Here is a 20,155-nt window from a genome sequence, read left to right as displayed (position 1 = left end):
TTGCTGGTAGTACCATTCTTCTATTCTTGATATGATTATTTGTATCAATTTGTATCAATTATTTGTATCATACCTGCTAAACATGTCCATTCCCATTACACGAGATCCTCGTCTAAAGGAAACATCTACTTACCCCCACCTAATAGCAACCTAACTAAGAGATCTATCGACTACTCGGGACCTATCATCTGGAATGCATTACCACCACAAATCCGTGAATTGCCTTATAATAGATTCAAAAAAGCCCTACTTGACCACCTCTTGTCGTTACACTAACACTGTTGCCCTACCTCGCCCAGACATTGCTTCATTGATCATTGCTACCATTGTTTGATTTTTTTTCTATTTTCCTTTCTTAACTAAACATTTTTTTACAGCCAGACTGTTCAGAGTCAAGTGTACCTGTTTGATGGTGGCCGGTGTGATCAGACTAGATGACCTTCACGGTCTTATCGATCATTCCTATCTAATACCGAATACTGTGAACGCATATTTTCTGTACCACCATCACTGCCGTTTGTTATGTATTTTGGTTCGATGAAAATAAAGACTCTCTCTCTCTCTCTCTCAAAATTTTGCAGAATACGCTTCCGACTTGAATAGCGCGATATGTTGATGGATCGGTTCTGCTTCCTTTGTTTTTCCATATGGCAGTTAACTTGCTGTGGCCGAATGATTGGGGTAATTTTTCAATCTCCCATATCGTTTGGAACAATTCTGTCATTTTGTCCATGATCAATTTGGATGACACCATTGCTCTCAAAATCTTCGGTGGTACGTCTGAACTGGATTTCTTACGCTTCAATTTTTCAATAGTTCGTTTAATTTCCTCAAGTGTTGGTGGGTCTTCATCGATGGTGGAGCTATTTTCTTGCATCGACTTTAAAGCATTTGGTATGTTTTCCAGATCATTTGGCATCCCATCTGATTTCTCATTTCCTTGTTCGTCAAAATGGTTTTTGAAGAATTCCGCCAGTTTACTCGCCTGGCAGAAAATTGTGGTATTGCCGTTACCCAGAGTACAGCCGTGTGCTGTAGCATTTTTGAATAGAGTTGCGGTTTCCCTGTTAATCGCATTTAGATTTATTTTTTCTGCTTCAGTTTTCCAGTGCCTGTTCATCAAAAAGTTTTTCCTTTTTTAATTTTCTTTCTGAGGAGTGTTATGGCACGTTGAGAGTCTGGATTGTTCCGTCCCTCGTCTTTCAGTTTCTCTAGCAAATCGTTCAGTGCTTGATCACTTTCCCATATGTTTCCGAATTTTTCCTTATTATATTTCGGGAGTATATTCTCCGTGGACATTTGCATCGATACTGCTAGCTTTCCGTATAGTGTGTCCACGTCATTTTACTGGCAGTCAGTTGAATGAGATTGTTCTACATCTTCGATTTGCCTGTTTTTGTAGTCGGTATTATTTAGGTAGCCGAGGTCCGGGGCCCCGCTCTCTTTTTCTTTATTAAGTTTCCGTGGTCTGAAACGTTCTTGTCTAGTAAAAGGTGTTTTCATTTTTTATGACTATCGTTATGTCGTGATCATCTCCAGTGCCCCACGCTGAGATAAGAGATCGCAAACTAACAAAGTGTAATTTCGTTCGGACGTCACTTGTGTCTATTACCAGCGAGATGCGATGTCAATAACAAGCGTATCATATTACCATCCTGCAGATGCCAGTCACTCGAATTTGCTTACAACTGTGTACTGTTCTGTTCATTCCTGCTGATTAGCAGCATTCATACGTAACAATTGAGAGCAACGCGTTTGACTGATTGCTTTCGTAATGTTATATGATAATTACGAAGCACTGCTAAAACTGAGCAATCTGAGCATTTATGCGTCTTTTTCAATTATCCAGAAATGGTCTCGCGGGCCGGATGAAATGGCCTCGCGGGCTGTATGTTTGACACCCCTGCTCTACATCGTCACTGTGGCCAACGTGGCCGTCTGATTTCAAAGACTACTTCAAGTCGGATCCACAGCTCCCTATCTTTTCGTTGTATCGTAATCTTGGTGTTTTGAAAGGATAAAATTATTGATAAATAAACTAAACGAATTCAAATATGCACATCTTCAACTACAGACATATAATGTATTTTGCACTATATAATTCGAATACTCATTGCAATTGTAGGACACGCCATTTTGATACAAGGACGCTATATTTTAAATAGTACTATCGGAAATGAAAAAGTGCTTTTACCTATAAACAGAGCACACATGACCACGTTAACGAGTCCTAGTTTTAGGAAATCAAGTATTATGTGGAGTTGTTGTTCTCGCGACTACTCACAATCTGTGATAAATGCAGCAACAAGAAACACAAATATCTGTCTTAAATTGATAGCCCACAAGAAATATTAGTTGGTGTACACATTAACGCTCAAGAATATTCATTTCATTCAGCAGAGTGATCCCATTTTTTGGTTTAGCTGGAGGCAAGTAAACTTCGTATATTCAATGAAAGAAAAACGTACAAATCGTTGCTAGTCTGTCATCTAAAGCATACAGAAAACAGAAGGAATTATATCATTAAAACTCTATACTATTCACAGATAACTGATGAAAATACAAAAAAATAGTGTATGCGGTGTAATTGAAAGAAAATACTGATAAAAACGACCGTTTACTAAGTGCGAATTTCGTGCAATTTGCAGCCGCACCCATTTCAAATGACACTTTTATCACAGTTCAATACTGGCATCAAAAGCCAATAACGCGTAACATGCAGGGCTGGGCAAAATCAGTACCAGAGTGATTCGATTCGAATATTTGTAGTTGGTCTGTTCACAAATAACATTTTTTTTCTCAAATTCAACTGGCTACTTGTTAAGTATTAGTTTGCCGAAAAAAAAACACTGTACACCAATTATGTGTCAATCCCTACTTTTAGACGCATTGCTATATATAAAAAAAAGTTTTGGATATATTCAACAAAAATAAATATCGAAATTTTTCCAATTTACCGGCCACCCCATGAAATTGTTACGTTGTATGAAAAAAGGTGCACAACAAATTTCGCACAACTCCAACCAGTAGAAGCGAAGTTGTAGGTGTTTAAATTTCAAGATTCCTAATCACAGTATTTACGCTGGGTAGATCTATAATACGTAATTGAAGAATTTTCGAACGTAAGTACTTTTTTTTTTCAAATCCAAAATTTTGTACCCGTTTTTTTCTGACAATATAACAATTTCATGGGTAGCTAACAAAATTTGAAAATTTTTTATATTTATTCTTATTAAATGAATCCAAAACTTTTTTCTTAAATAGCGATGATTCTATCGGTTAAAACTGAGCCAAAATTGGTGTGCATCGTTTTTACAGGCAATCTCACAATAAAATTTGAAAAAACAAGTTAAATTTGAGCATTTCTAGTGAGTAGCTTTACACTACATGTTTCGTATGAAACAACCAATCGAGATTTTCGGATTCCACAGTGGAAAATACTATCAAACCTACAATTTTCGTTGATAAGTTAATTTTAGTTGCGTATATTTTCATTACTTGAAAAAATCACCCCTCACTGCACAACTAGAATCTTTAGAATTAATATTCGGCTCAGAATCAAGTACTCAAATCATTATGTCCTGCCCTGATAACAACAGCCCAGTTAAAACGGTCTTGTACGAGATTGTCTCGGTGCCGGAGCTTCCGATTCCTCCTCTGACTCATATTCACTCTCCTCCTGTTCTTCCTCTTCTTCTTCCTCCTCGTCGTCTAAATATTCATCGTCTTCAGAGTTTTCTTCGTAAGTGTCTTCACCTGAAGTGCGAAATGATATTTATATAATATGAAATAAAAATTTGAAATCAGCAATATTTGTAATGTAAGTAGCAAGGTTGTAACCAAGTCACAAGTCAATTCTATCTTAATAGTTTTACTCGAGTCAAGTCGAGTCATTTTCAATTCCGTACCGAATTCAATTCATTTTTTTCACTCTTAACATGTTATACAAACAGATAAAAGGAAGTTTCTGGGCCTATTTTTCAATTATCGCTCCTGATACATAAGATTTGAATCAAATCACATAGAATGTCTCGAGTCGAGACATTTTCCAATTTGAAGAAAATAACTCGAGTCATTACACCCCTGATATGATGAAAGTTGAAAATATTCGATTACCTTGCCCGTTCTCGGTGGCAGGCTTTCGTTTCTGTGGAGTTGCATAAATATCGGTGGCTGTAAAAAAGTACAACATGATTAAATATCTTCAGAATAACGCGAAACAATAACTTCATATTGTTAATTTATTCGCTAAAAGCTTTTCGACTAACTCTCATCAGTAGCGAACGTTAGTGATGGGGTGAATCAAATTCGAAATGTAAGAACTATTTTGTCTGTATGACGTAATAATAACAAAAACAAACAACTAACGTTCGCTACTGATGAGAGTTAGTTGATTAAATATCATTACTGAGCTATAATGTTCAGAAATTTGATGTAAATCTGCAGGATAAGAATGTTTTCTAACAATACCTCAATATTGCTAACACTGATCAACAAAATGATATTTTTTTGGCATAACATCTGATAGTGTTTTCTGTTTTTTTTTATAGGTTCCAGATGACAAATATGACATTAATTTTGCTAGATTGCCCTGGAAAAAATAAAAATATCGTCCTCGGTTATTCAATCAATTTGAACTTGATGACCTGGTGTGATACTATTGTTTGTCAAAAGTGCATTCTGTCAAGCCTAAAAATTGTAATTTTTCTCAAAGGAGAGATATTTCCCCTGTACCAATTTAGCATTCTACTAAGATGAAAGAGTATGGAACCGTCAAATTTGAAGTTGAAAAGCTAAAATTAAATTCCGGGATTTATAGTACGACTGAGCTGTTTTTTTTTAATCTAGCGCATAAGGTTAAAACATGAGATTTTAGTCAAAATAGCATCATAGGTTATCTCCAAAACTAAAGCCAAATAAAAAAAAAACTGCGGCCACATTTGAAATCAATGCCTTTCAGAACCACAGAAAACACCTTTACTCTGGCTGCCTAAAACGATGTGATGACCGGTGTAATAAAATCGAAATTGCTTTTATGAAATACCTGGCGTATTCTGCGAATTAGGTGCGGACTGTTGCTGCACGAGATTGAGTCTCTCTTCTAAATGACTCGGACGTAACGAGTTTCGGAATATCTGCAAAGAATGAATCAATGAAGAACACAAAATACTTTTACATTTACTATAAAAATTGTAATCTTGACGTGATAATACGATTCTCAATAATGTGTCAGAGATAGGCACTAACGATTTAATTTTCAATTTGAAAAATACTTTTAACAATTCTCACTAATAGGACTGAATGAAGCAGTAATTACTTATCAATGATGTACTTCCACTTCTAGGTTCTGTCTATTCTCCTACTTACTATTTTAGACAGCCACTTTGTAAATTATTTCGCCAATTGACGTGACGCGATAATTTTGATTTTTTTGACTAGTCAAAAAATGATTGCACTAGTGATTTCGGGTTAGCCGCGAAGATGCATCTTGTAATATTGAAATCGTGGATGACAAATATAACTCTCATAGGTCACATTCCAATGTACTTCTATCACTATTGAACTACTTTGGTACCTTTTAACTATTACTTTTATACATCTTGGAAACTAGTACTCTACTTGTATTTCAGTAAAAATGCATTTGATCACTTCTGAGGGCATAAGATACTCACTGCTAAATGATCCTCCAAGTCGAAATTCTGTAAGCTCTGGTGACAGAGTGTTAGTCGTTCTAACGCTTTGGCGTGGAATAACATCTCGATCTGAACGTAGTCGCTCAAGATTTGCTGAAAATAAAAGAATGACGAATAAATTAACACCGGCATATTTCTTGTCTTAATGAGAAAAAATATGGCCGAAAAAAATTTAGCAAAAAGCTTGATTTTCTATAACTTTTAAAATGGATCTCAAAATTTGAAAAACGGACATAGCTTACTTTGATTTAACTGCGACAATACACTTATTCTTATGACTATTAACATGTTAATTCAAACAGATAAAAAACAATTTCTAGGCCTACTTTTCAAGTATAGGTGCTGTACTGAAAGACGTGACTTGAATACTTTACTTGGTTGAGTCATTCACAACGACTCAAGTCGAATCATTTTCAATGCATAAGAAAATGACTCGAGTCATTACAACCCTGAAGTCCCACTCACCTTAATATCAGTGACTCTCTTGTTCTCAAACCTGTCGATGGTTTGTTCCAAGGATTGTGAGCTTCTTTCCACTTCTAATGTGGCTCTCTGCAATTCAGTTTCAGCCCGAGTCTTACGAACACGTTATTTAAGGCAAACAATAACACAGATGCAGATTAGCGACATAAACAGAAATTAATAATGTTCAAGAATATGTGTCATCTCACCATCAATTCAAAGAAGGCGTATGGACCATTGGTGTATCACATAATCAGCCCAAGGAATGTAACAAATGAAAAATGTCGCTAAGATCAAATTATCCTGACTCCACAATTATGAGTATGCTTGTTTCGAAAGAGAATATAAAACACAAAATCGATGACGAAGGAAGTAGTAGAAATTATTTACAGGCTCATGCTTTTCAAATGTAAGGTCAAAATCCTGAATTAGAAGCGCTTCTTGGAGGTAGGGATCTTCAATATACAATTGAATAATATATTCATATTGAAATAAACCCCCGGAATTTTTTATGCAGGTGATGTCATATTTAATGATACAAATGTTGACAGACAATGGTCTTGCCAAATATCTACTAATTTCCGCCGAAAATATGTGGTTTATTTCAATATAAATATCTATTCAATCGAATATCCTAAATAGTCAGATCAATAAATTTTCAATGAAATTAATTTCTAATATAACCTAAAAATTGATAAATGAGAGAGGAACGAAAGACAAAGTGGTAGAAATATGAAGAGATTATCACACAGATGATAAATCATTCCAATTACAAAGGATACGATTTGTTGCGTGTCACTCGGTGCCTTGTTCCTTACTTGATCCAACTGTCTGTGCGTCTTCATTTCGCGACCTCGGCTTTTCATCATCTTATTTAAATCGCTCTGAAGAAAAGCATTAGTAATGACTAGGGCAAGTTTTTGAAACTTTTTTTACAGCTTCCGGCAACTTCCTAAATACTAAGAATTTAACGTTGCAACTTTTTTTCTATTTTTCATGCAATTTTTTACTGAAATATTTGAAGAGCTTCTTGGAGATACAGAACTTTAATATACTATTGAATAGTATATTCATATTGAAATGAACCCGAATATTTTCGGCTGACACCTGAACCAACTGAAAATAGTACATTGAACGCTCTCTCATTCGAAATTTTATGCTGGTGACGTCATATTTTCTGATAGGATTGTTGATATGCGATGTTCTTTTGAATTCTCTACTAGTTGCTGACGATTACCCCTGACGAGTGTCAGCTGAAAATATTCGGGTTCAATTCAATATGAATATACTACTCAATTTTTTACTGCAAATTTTATCAGGTATTGTGCAAATTGTAAAGGGTTGATATAAAAAACGTACTTAAAAACTATTTCTAGTGTGCTTCTATTCTCTTTGCATAACAATGAACTAGGTGATGGGTTAGCTGCATCTCAATGCTATCTATGATGCAACAGTTGACTTGCAAACTACAAGTTCAACAACCCCAGCCAGGCAAGACAGTGTAGGAACTAATGTAGAAGTGGAAGTATGAATTGGTTTTTGACCAAGCCCGTACAAACGAAAACAGGCTGTGTCTAGTCTTTCCAAGTCAAGTTTTGTTAAGATATCGTAGCTAAACTGTGCATACCAAATTTGGCTCGAATCCGACTGGTAGATGTGAACGCACAGGAGTTTGAAAATTTTGAATTTATAATAAAAATATTAATTTTTTTCCTTCAAATTTTACTGTCTACCCCATGAAATTGGTGAGTAGTCTACCAAAACGACGCAAAACAATTTTGACGCACTTCCAACCAAGAATTTGACTTTATCATTAATTTTCATGCATTCAGGGCTATGTTTGCGAATCCAGAATTTTCTACTGCAATCATTTCGCTTTTACCGGTTGGAAGTTATCAAAAATTGGTAAGCATCGTTATTGTAGACAACTTCAAGTGTTTGACAGTGAAATTTGAAAAAAAAAATTCAATATTTTTATATTAAATTCAAAATTTTCAAACTCCTGTGCGTTCACATCTACCAGTTGGCATTTTTAGGTAACTTTACAACAATTTAATCAGCGGATCCCTGGAATCTGGAAAAAAAGTTGAAGCCTATTGGCCAACCTGCGGCACACATGAGATTTTTGCGCGGCCCGCTAGTCATTTTCACTCCTAGTAATATATTGAACTTTAAATCTTGGCCTAATTAAAATCTATCAGTCAGCCTTTAAGGGCACAGTAATAGATAGCATGGGAGATGTTGGGTTATACAACAGAACCTTTCTCGATTTTAGTGCAACGAACACTTGCCCTAGTAATGACACAATCGTCAATTCGGAAGACATATTCGACGCCCACCTGAGTGTGTTTGCACGATGTCTTGTATGCGCTGAGAGGCTGCACCACTCTGGCGTCGAGACGGTCAATCTGAAGGTCAGAAAGTCAAGTCGAGTCATTTTCAATTCACCACCGAGTCAAGTCCAAGTCCAAGTCAGCAAGCAGAGGGTCGAGTACGAGTCATGGTATTATGACTCGAGTCAAGTCCGAGTCATAGTGTTGACTGCTCAGTTTCCAGTTAAAGTCTTGTAAAACCCACTTTTTATAACTATGTTTGGTGATATCGAATTGTTCGCATGTATAATATACTAATTTACCTAAATTTTAACAGTTTCTGGTCCCATTTTCAAGTAACAGTACCAATAGACGAAATACCAACAGTGTGGTTACTTGACTATTCTTCGAAATTACATTGAAATGTCTGTCTTAGCCGTCTGAGTCTCGAGTCATGTGACTTGGTACGAGTCATGCGCAATCACTCGAGTCCAAGTCGACTCAACACACAGATCGACTCGAGTCAACAGAAAATCGTGACTCGAGTCGGACACGAGAGATGTTAGGCATAGTTACCATTGCCTGTCGGTAGTCTTGAATGGCCGAGATGTTTTCCGCAAAATTTGTGAACGTAGTTTTCATGGGACCCTGTTCGGTGATGGCGTGATCGACCAGATACTGAAATTTGAACACAAATTTAGAAATGATATATTGTAGTGCAAAACTCACCGACATACAAGATAATAGTCAGAGATAGACATAGATTACAATGCCGGGATTTGGCATGAATATAAAATATTGATCATTGCAATTGATTAGGCAATTAAACTTGGAGACTAGGGTTGTTAAAAATTTACTTTTTTTCAAATTTACTGGCTATTCAATAAATTTGTTAGGTTGACTAAAAAAAAACGCTACACACCAAATTTTGCTCAATTCCAACCAGTAGAAGCAAAGTTACTGGTGTTCAAAATTTTAAATACCGGTACCGGTAATAGTATTTACAGTGAGTAGTAGAATTTCCTACCGTAAATACTACATTTTTTCAAATACAAAATTAGTCATGCATCGTTTCTTTTGATACAACTTGACACTTTCATGGGGTTGACCGTAAAAATTGAAAAAATTTTCATGTTTTGTTCAAATAATTTACAATTTTCTAAATCTAATAGCGTCGCTTCTACAGGTTGAAATTGAGCCAAATTTGTTGTGTAGTGTTTTTTTGTTTTTTAGCCAACCTAACGATTTTATCCATTATCCATCAAAATACGAAGGAAAAATTCATTTTTTACACAACCCTAGATTGGACACGATAAAGTGGAATCAAGTTAAGATTTTTCAATTTCCTTCTGAAATGTGGAGGTACAAAACTTGAACAATTGAATGATATATTCATATAGAAATATACATGAATATTTCGGGCTGACACTCGTCTGTGGAAATCTTCGACAGTGAACATATTCGGGTTCATTTCAATATGAATATATTAATCGATTGTATATCCATGATATAATCTAACCGAGAGCAGCGAATCGGAAACGATTGTCGTTACAAGATCAATGAAAAGCAATCCACATTTTACAAATGAAACCACAAAATCAATATACAGGTGAATGATTTTTCAGTTTATGAAAACTACGTGGACTTCTTACTTTAGCCATCTCGTCAAACTTGTCCCGCAGCCTGCCCTGTCTTCTGTTGATAGAACCCATCTGTCCGCAGATGGCCGAGAAACTTCTCTCAACTTTGTTCACAGATTCTTTGATGAATCGCGTCTGACTGTCCCTACAAATGAAATCGTTATTGATATGTATTATTCGCGGAATACAGCTACCATATTAATTAGACACTTAGATAGAGTCATGAGCCATTGATATTCTCATGAAAATATATGCTCCTTGCCAACAAGAGCTAATTTATCGACGGAAACAAGAGTATCGATACTATTTTCCACTGTAGAAGGCTGTAAACTGCACACTAGGGGTGTTCAAAATGACTTTTTTTCTCAAATTGTACTGGCTACTTGATAAAATTGTTAGGGTACCTAATTTATGCCTACACACCAAATTTGGTTCAATTCCAGCCAGTAGCCGTATTGCTACAGGAGAAGAAAGTTTTAATTTATTACCGTATATAAAAATAAATGAACAAAAATTTCTGTTCACCCCATGAAAGTGTTAGGTTGTCTATAGAAACGATGTTCACCAAATTCGTCTTAATTCCAAACAGTGGATGCGGAGTTATTGCCATCGAAAAATTTGGATTTTAATAAAATAGTCTTTACGGTGGGCACACCTATAATAATAAATTAAAGAATTGGTCACCCTAAATACTATTTTATTAAAATCCAAATTTTTCGACGGCAATAACTCCGCTTACACTGTTTGGAATTGAGCCGAATTCGGTGAACATCGTTTCTATAGACAACCTAACACTTTTATGGGGCGAACAGAAACTTTTGAAATTTTTGTTCATTCATTTTCATATAATAAATTTATATTTTTTTCTCCTGTAGCAATACGGCTACTGCACATGTTAGCGGAAATCAAATATCAGTTAAGTAGTGACTACAGCATTGCCACAAAGTGCAATTAAATAGGCATGATCAAAAAACACCAAATTCTGCTCAATGTGACATATAACTGGCAATATATTATTTAATGTAGCATAAATGGTAGGCCTACTTATTTGAACTTTACACATTTTCATGACGGGCAATACTTAAATACTTGACGTGAAGCCTTATAAACAATTCAGCTCAGCCATGCATGTAAATGAGTATGGAACTATTGTGTGAGCTTGACAAGGAAATTCGAAATAAGCCGTAGGCTACCTCGCTCGGGCTTGAGGGTCTTGCAATGAAGATCTGGAGTAACTCATTTTTATATAATTTTTGAATTTTACGAATTTTAACCTGGAAACAGTAATAACAACAGAAATATCAAGACAACTATGATACTAACGACACAGAATAACGTACCACACATATTCCACATGAAAATAGTAACAAAATCAAACATACCAATTTCGTACGCCAGTCGATCAGAATTATACATTTGAATTAAACATTGCATCGAACGTAAATTTGATGCAAACAACATTTAATCAATAACATATGTATTTCCAGCATTGATTTCATCCAAGAAAACCGCTGATATTATCTCTTACAAGCAAATACCTATAATGGAATGGACTAGGCATTCTGTTTGATGTTAGCAGTTACCAAATTACACAAAATAATATATCATAACAGGAAACATCAAGACATAAATAGGGAATTGTGAAATGGACAGTATCGATAGATCAGATGCAAAATTCAAAAGACATCTAGTTAATCTAGTTAATGGTGTATTTCCAAAACTTTTAGAAATTATTTGAGCAGCTTTACACCCATTGTTATGTAAGCTATAAGAAATAGATCAACATTCCTAGTCCAGAAGTCACACATTATAGTTCTCTGAATCTTAACTACAAGACGGCACGAAAATTGCAGATATTTCGAATTGTAATTAGCCTATATATGCAAGCCCTTCTTAGTCAAAACTGGTGCAAAAATCAATGTGTGCCGTTTATGCGAGGAATCAATGAATAGTACTCTATTGTTACACAAGCAATCAATATATACCATAATTTTCCAAGTATAGTACGCCCCCATGTATAATACGCCCCCATAAAATGACATGCAAATTCTTGGAAAAAGCCTGTACCCATGTATAGTACGCACCCTGTGTTTCCTGCACACGAATAGCTGTGTTTCAGTATACTATGTCGACATGTCGTTCTGTTTTGCGATGTCACTGTTCAACAATCATGACATAACCATCACCAATCATTATGCAATTAACGGCATCGTCTCTAAACGAAAGTAGATAGCAGCAAAGCCTGCAACGCGATAGTTTAGGCCAGCGACACGACATCTTGGCAAGAGGCCTATTACAGATGCGATTGCCCAGGCCAAAGGTTATGTCATGCGCACCAGGTCTTTTAGAGATGCGACTGATTACGCAAGCGATTATATCTTGCGCGCATGGCCCGTTGTTATGCGATTGTTCAAGCCTGTCTTTGACGCAATGAATTAGCGAGGATTGCCGCGCGCGCGTGCAGCAAGTTTTTTATCGAGGGAGATTTTTTTCAAGCGTGTTGTTCCCATGTATAATACGCACCCCCCGATTTTAGGGCAAAAAATCGTGAAAATGTTGCGCATTATATGTGGAAAATTACAGTACTATTTCATTGTTGACTCAAACGAATATAGCAGATCTACACTTGCATGTCCTTCATGCATTCCAGTTTACACTGAAGTATTTTATCCAAGTCACACCAAACTTCCATTTGCCTTTGATTCTGATCTTGATTCTCACGAACACGTTTTTGCTGTTCTCTCAAAGCCTTTGCTTTATTCTCCTGCTCCTGAATCTTTTTATTGTACACGTCCCGGTAAGATTTTTGCTTGTCGGCGCCGGTCGCAGCCATGTAATTCCGTAATTCTTTATTGGCGCGGTCCAGCTGCACTTCTATGATTTTATTCATGCTTTTAAGGTAGAAATAACGGCTTTCGTTTTCGTGACAGATTTCTCGTAATCCGGCGACTGTTTTTTCCAGTTGAGATCTGTTCGACTCAAGTCCGGCTAAAATACCGTCGTAACGCTTCTTTTTTTCCTCCCAATCTTGGGTCAGTTCTTGATTTTTCTGTCGTAAAGGACGCAATTCGCGAATTTGCGGAGCCAGCTCTTGTCTTTTATCTTGTATGACTGCGTTTAAGCGTTGTACCGACATTGACATGTCGTCTAAAGTTTTATGTTTCACGTTGTCCAATTCGCTTTTTTTCGAAGACACTTTTTCCAGTTCGTCCTGAGTCTCGCGAAATCCAGTAATTCCAAATTTAGTCTCTTTCGTTTTCAAACTTTTGAGGAGATGCTCGTGCTTTTGTTTCAACACTTGCTCCGTACGGGACAACACCCCGTGCTCGGCTTTAAACTCCGATAATTGAGTACGCAATTGTTTGTATTGCGCATTTTTAACACGGACTTTACTGACATATTTTTTAAAATTATCACCGCTCAACACTTCGCCGCCAGTTTCAGCGAAATGTTGACGTTTTACCCTCATTTCTTCCTCAAAATTTTTGAGTTCTTCTTGCTTTTCTTGAACCGTTTCCGAGAGAGTCTCTTTCTTGTGCTGCAAAATCGAAGCCTGTTGTCGGTACAGAGTTAATTTGTCTTTCGTAGGGTGATTTCGCACCATTCTTTTTTCCACGAGTTCGTTAATTTGCGCGTTCAATTTTTGAACGTCTGAATCTATCAAGTCAAGATCATTTTGAGTGACAGCCGGATTTCTAGCGACTTGCTGCAAGCTTTGCAGTATTTTTTTCCGATTTTTCAGCTCTTTCGGGAGTTTTTCCTCGATCAAATACTTGTTGACCCGATTATCCTCTTCCATACGAGAGATTATAGACTCGGGGCCGGAATTAGCGCCAGAGTGTTTGGCTTCCTGTAAACTTTGACGTAAAGTCTGTAATCTTTGTTCGGAAAGCTGCATTTGCCTGCGTTGCTGTTGAATGCGTAATTTCAAGTCTTCTGCGCGTTCTTTTTCCTTCCGCATACTCTGCGCGATTGCTAACACTTCATCTTTATTCGGAATGGTCTCTATTTTATTACGCACGCGTGCTACACGCTTAGTTAAATTCTCCTTCTCTTCCTCCATAGTAGTTACATCATTTCTAATTTCACCGGTTCCATGGCTTTGTTTTTTCAATTCTACATAGTCTCGGTGGCAATTTGCAAAACGTTCCTGCAATTCCTGATAATTTTGCCATGCATCTTGCATCTGCGTATCAGACAAGTCCTGTGTGAATTCCGGCGGTAAATGAAGTTTGACTAAAAATCTCGCGAGATACGCACGAGTTTTTAACGCCTCAAAATTCGTCAACAAGTAATACAATATGGAACGGTATACATCTTTATCACCCAACACAATAGCCTGGCGAAATGATGATACATCATTCGAAGGTGGAGTATACTTCAGATTCTTCAATGCAGTCAAAAATCGACCGGCTCTAGCGTCTGGAGCCTCTTCCCGTATATCTCCTGAATGTACGCTGTCGAATTGCGCCAGCACATCGTTTGTAAGCTGGATGATTTGTTCCGGGCCGAGGGAATGAAACGATATCGTTGTGGTTTCTCGGCGGAACGGTTTCTCTTTGAGTATTTCTACGATTTTTCGCACTTCTTCCGTCATTTTTGCGAGCGTGGCTTGATTATTATTACCTCAAGCAATAAGAACTGTGAGAAGCTCTGACGAAAACGAATTAATTTTTGATCAGGAATGCGTCTGTTGCTAACAAACAATACACGGCGACATGCTCCAGTGATGTTATTTAATCAAGCATGGCGCGAGCCTTTACATTTTACATGTGGCGAAGCGGAGTCTGCGGAGATCACATCACGTTATCTACGTTTGCGTCACTAATGGGCTTGGGCGATAGAGATGCGAAGAAACTGCAAGGCTATCGAGTCTGCACCACGGTTTTATCTTTCCACGCAATCCCATTGCTTTGATCGCCTGGCGTGGAAGCTCCGTGGACACCAGTTTTAATGTAAAGACGTTTGTCTGACCGAGCTATAAGATGTACGCTCATACATTACTCTATCAAATATTTATCTAGATCTATCTATCCGACGTATGTTTCGGTGTTAGTTTATAACGCACCGCCTCAAAGTACTTTTTCAATAGTCAGTGGGAATTGAATTCATTTCTACAGAAGGTAAACACGTGTAAAGCTGTGCAAATTTTGAACCCATCCCTAAACTACTCAATAAAGTGGTAATGTAACTTAGGTACGTGCGATACTAGTGGAAGTCGTCTATACAAACCTTGCCGCCAGCAAGTTCGTTGCAAATGAAGAAGATCTACATGACTATTGTCAAATTGGATGCAAAGTGCCGATTTTGATCCAACTAGATATGCGAAAATCACGAACTGGCCATGAACTCGTGGCCGGCCACGATGAATTTTTATGGCCGGCCATGAAATTCACTGTGGCCGGCCACGAGACAACGCATTTTCATGGCCGGCCACGAGATATTCGTGGCCGGCCACAAAAAAATCTGTGGCCAGTAAGTGGCCACGGGAAAGCTGAGACCCCTACTGCAATTTTCGAGTCTTTGGTATGACCCGGCCGGGGATCGAACCCACGACCTACCGATCGATCGACCGATCGAGAAGCCGGATGTATAACCATTACACTATCTCGCTCGGTGAGGACAAATATTGTGTAAATGTATACGGTAAAGCGGAGAATAGTAATAATCTACCAAGAATATGAATATCAATGCGTCAATAAAATGCTGCAAATGTGTGATGCATAAACATGCCATTTTCGCTGTTTATTCGCAATAATTCCCGGATAGGCATTGCGAAAGAATACGAGAGCCATGATACATATCGAGTACAACTATATCTACACTTTATTTGTCATATATGGAGTCTAAAATACCGATTCTATCCACTTTCAGTTTGAAGAGAAATAATATCCCAGGTAGTACCACTACTTGGGTTATCACAAGGTATCAAGATCCGATGAAATGTGGTTATCAAGTGGGGAAACCAACCGGGTCCCGTACCTTTTTGGCCCCATATTTCAAAGGTATTTTGGGGGGTACCATGTGGGTTACCCACTAAGCTGGTAGGGAACATAATAGTAAGATCCTGGTCCTTATAGCAGAAGCAGTGGAAGAGCTCATGTCAGTGTTCCGGGAACTCGACGTAGAAATGTGCTTTGGCGTTGTCAGACAAGCCCTTCCCTATATATAACTTTTTCATTGAACACTGTTCAGAGAAAACCCGTCTGTATTAGCCACTAAAGCCTATATATACGGCAATCTGAGTATATAATAACCTTTACGGTGGGTGAGTGTCGCCGTCATCATCATTGTGTGAGTGTAACCGTTGAGTTATATTTTCAGCTGAACAAGACACACACAATGTACAATGCGGTAAGACACAATGCGATGTAATGAGCAGATATGAGGATGCCGAATGACGCACAGTTGCGGTCTTTTGATTGACATCCACCTCCGCCTAGTGCCCGCCGCCGCCGCAGTTTCTTTCGATGTTGATCTTTTTTGAAGCCATGGCCCTTTCTAGTTCTTTCCATTCCTTGTGAGTGCTTTCTTTCGTCGAGTCTTTTTCTGGGCTTTTTTGTCGCCGTAAGAACGGCGATGGCGGTAGCAAAGGAGCCCATACGAGCCTCCACGGGAATCGAACCGAGGGCGCCCGATTAGTAGGCGCTTATCGTCACCACTACCTCGAATTCAATTCATATGGAGAAAGGACTAATGAATGTCTGGTGATGGAATTCAAGTTGCAAATGTCCCAGCGACCATCATCGCAAATGAATAAATCGGAAACCGATTATAATATGACTTTACTATACAGATGAACAAACCTTGCTGTAGGAAAATATAAAAGAAGTAGGCCTATCGATTGGGAAAAACTACTGGGTCGCATGTGGGAACCGACAAAAATCACAAGTTCAAATGATTTGATCTCAGAAATTTTACGAGTAAAATTAATCCTGAGTTAAAAATAGTAGATACATAAGTGATAAAGGTAATGGGATGTAGGTGGGATTAGTATGGTGTATTCAAACTACTCCTTGGCTGGAAATCCCACTTGGGGTCCATGTGAGACTCATGTTATGAGACCCATCAATTTTGCCAATCCATCTATCCACCAAAATACCACTGGCGTACCATGCGGTCGTGATACCTGAGATAGAGTCCCGTGACTCCCCGGAGGGTACGTATAGCAGCATGTTCTAGTTAGTTTCCCATCGAGGTTAAGCAATTAAATAGCTTGATCTGAATAGTTTTACGTACAAATGAGGTATGTAGCCGTAAATATATCTATTTCTTAACGCAATCGCAGTGTGCGTACAAACACCCATTACATAAAATCGCCTGTCTCTCTGCACGAAAATGACGAGAAACCGTAATTTTAGTCAGGCAAAGCATTATTCATCGCGAATTGGCCCTAAAGGGACATGAAGCTTCTTTTAGATGAATATTAAAATGCTACGGTGGTTATGTTGCATAGAATATGTGAGAATATAATTGGATATATGTCTGATATATCCAGTTCTTTACGGATCTCTTTTCAGACTACAAATGCCTCGTGTCATATTGGCTTCGCATGATGTAATATTACATGTGGCAATAAAACATGTTCATGCAGTTCACATTACAGACAAAAATCCGTAAAGTACTGGTTGTTGATTTCCTGTTGAAACGGGAATCGGGCAACGCCCCAATATGTACGCGCCCGCCTTCTTACGCTACGAATAAGTCCGATATATATAAGGGCCTATTGTATACTATATGGCATAGAGCAGGGGTGTCAAACATACTGCCCGCCAAACGATTTCATTAGACCCATGAAAAAATTCTGGGCTGATTGAAAAGTTATTGTAATATCCAGCACATTTGCAGAAAATGTTGAGATTTTTGCCAGAAATATTACTCCTGCAAGACTGAAAATGTCGAACATGTTCATTGTGTAACAGACCTCCGTCTGTAGTTGATCACACACGATTCAAACAATGCTGCAAAGACTTTATTATACGTCCGTCCGCCGAAGCGGCCAGAAGCAAAACAGGAAGTGAAAGCACGATGCGATAATACTACAACTGACGTAAGGGGCAGTATAGAGCACGGCTGCCACAATTGCTGATGTTTATAAGTCATATTTAACCATCGGACTACGGCGATGTGGTTTCACGCCACTCAAAGCGGTGACATTGACACTAAGTTTAGGGAAGGCAAAAAGTGCAAACTGAGTTCAAAGTTTTATGGAAAAATGGACCTAACAGTAGCTATTCGCAGAAGCGGAAACGTCAATGCGTAACCGTTATATACAGTTTATATGGAAAATATATTTATAACAAATATATAATTCAAACATCTGTGGTGGCACTGTCCTTGCACTTATTTAAAATCAAAGTCAGTCTGCCTCTCTGCACGTAATTAACGAGCAACGTAATGTGAGTCAGGCAAAGCATTGATCGTCGCGAATTAGCTTTAAGGAGGCACGAAGTTTCCTTTAGATGAAATATTGAAATGCTACGGTAATTATGTTGCATAGAATATGTCAGAATATAATTGGATATGTTTCTGATACATCCTGTTCTTTGCGGATTCCTTTTCATACTAGAAATGTGTCGTGGCATATTGCATGGCTTTGCCTGATGTAATATTGCATGTGACAATAAAACATGTTCACGCAGTTTACATTACAGACAAGAATCCGTAAAGTACGGGATGTTGATTTCCTGTTGAAACGGGGATCGGACAACGCCCCAATATGTACGCACCCGCCTTCTTACACGCTTTATACAACACGAACAGAACCAAGTTAGTCCTTGTGAAATGCGAATAAGTCGGAGACATATACCATGTAAAAAATACCATCATATAGTACAGGGGTCGGCAACCTTTTGCTATTCGCGGGCCAAATTTCGGGTGTACAACCTTTTGGCGGGCCGGATTTTTTCTTAGTACTATATTTTATGCTCACTTCGGTATATTATCCTACATTGCTGCAATCTCAATCATACCAATCCCAAGACACATGTATTTACACTTCAACGACACAGAATAATTGTGACAATTGACGCAGCTTTCTTTGTGAAAGGTTTTCAACTTCTGGTAACAAGTCAGATGAAACAAGAATCAGACCCTATTTATAATGGACGTCCGAAATACGTGATCTTAGCTTGCTCTTCGTTAATTTCATTGTCCAAAACTATTGTTCACGTGCGTACGTGCTTCCTAAAGTCGATACAATTTCTTTTGCATTGCTGGTCAAGCTGGGATAAAGACCAATTTAAAGAACGTACTCATTGTCAACGTCATGCAGCGATGTGCTCTTTGTATGAAATTTGTCATTCAATTCAACTGCATCGCATTTCAGAAACGCCCATTTGAAATTTCCAGGCAATAGTATTGGCGTTCACATTAAAGAGAGTACTGCGAATAGTCAGAATTCATTTTGTAGAGTAGGAATGTCGGAAAAACGGGTGAATATTCAGTAGTTAAATTTCGTATCACAGTTACAAATATAGTGTTGGTACTAGGTTTTCTCTCCTCCAGCATAGGAAAGTGAGCATAATTTTCTTTGTACTGTTGACATTTCCAGAGTCACAGATTTGTTTTGAATGCGCCTCAACATCTCATGTATGTAGTTGTTTTCCCCCTGAAGTTGCACGTTCAATTTGTTCAGATGTGACGTTAAATGTACCAGAAAAGCAAGATGAGATACCCATTTTCGATTACAAGATTATGAGTCGGCGATATTTGTATTTTCGAGGAAAGTTGCTATTTCTATTTCTCAGTTCATACACTCGTGTAAGCATAGCTGCTCGACTAAATGAGCGAACATGACATATAGGCCTACATGACATCTCCATATTGATTCTTATTGATTATCTGCTTCTAGTAATATCTGGCGCAACTGATTCAGTTGATGAGACAAAAATCATATTACCAGTTTTCACCATTCAGGTTTTTTGTCTTGGCACATAAGCCTTCTGGAAAATCAAACTATAGGCAGGCTAACTAACATACGGAGGCTAGTTATCTATAATTAAATAGTTTGAGATTCCGTCATTGCGTCTGAGATGCTCCAAGCGTT

The 20,155-nt window shown here is 37.9% G+C and overlaps 2 protein-coding genes and 1 long non-coding RNA gene across 3 annotated transcripts in view; all 3 read right to left on the bottom strand.

Moving 5' to 3' along the window:
- LOC145443110 (uncharacterized) overlaps positions 1-20,155 on the bottom strand; it is a 155,080-nt gene that overhangs the window by 102,746 nt on the left and 32,179 nt on the right. The window contains exon 2 of the long non-coding RNA XR_013916286.1: positions 74-139. This is a non-coding gene — a long non-coding RNA (uncharacterized LOC145443110). The remainder of the gene's footprint in view (positions 1-73; positions 140-20,155) is intronic.
- Positions 2,064-11,441, bottom strand: LOC145443087 (CBY1-interacting BAR domain-containing protein 1-A-like). The gene is made up of 10 exons (XM_080321083.1): positions 11,301-11,441; positions 10,120-10,252; positions 9,044-9,145; positions 8,495-8,563; positions 6,938-7,039; positions 6,159-6,269; positions 5,673-5,786; positions 5,045-5,135; positions 4,117-4,173; positions 2,064-3,756 (listed from the first exon to the last, which is right to left on the bottom strand). The coding sequence occupies exons 1-10, from the start codon at positions 11,345-11,347 to the stop codon at positions 3,605-3,607; spliced, it is 978 nt and encodes a 325-aa protein (XP_080177209.1). The 5' UTR covers positions 11,348-11,441; the 3' UTR covers positions 2,064-3,604.
- Positions 11,383-14,804, bottom strand: LOC145443063 (intraflagellar transport protein 81 homolog). The gene has a single exon (XM_080321060.1). It carries the CDS (start codon positions 14,702-14,704, stop codon positions 12,728-12,730), a length of 1,977 nt encoding a protein of 658 aa, XP_080177186.1. The 5' UTR covers positions 14,705-14,804; the 3' UTR covers positions 11,383-12,727.

The sequence above is a fragment of the Botryllus schlosseri genome, chromosome 7 (assembly GCF_051294905.1).
Source record: "Botryllus schlosseri isolate E-star chromosome 7, Bs_hap1, whole genome shotgun sequence".
Lineage (NCBI taxonomy): Eukaryota > Metazoa > Chordata > Ascidiacea > Stolidobranchia > Styelidae > Botryllus > Botryllus schlosseri.
Note: the sequence above shows the minus strand (reverse complement) of the source record. Positions and strands in the feature narration are given on the sequence as shown.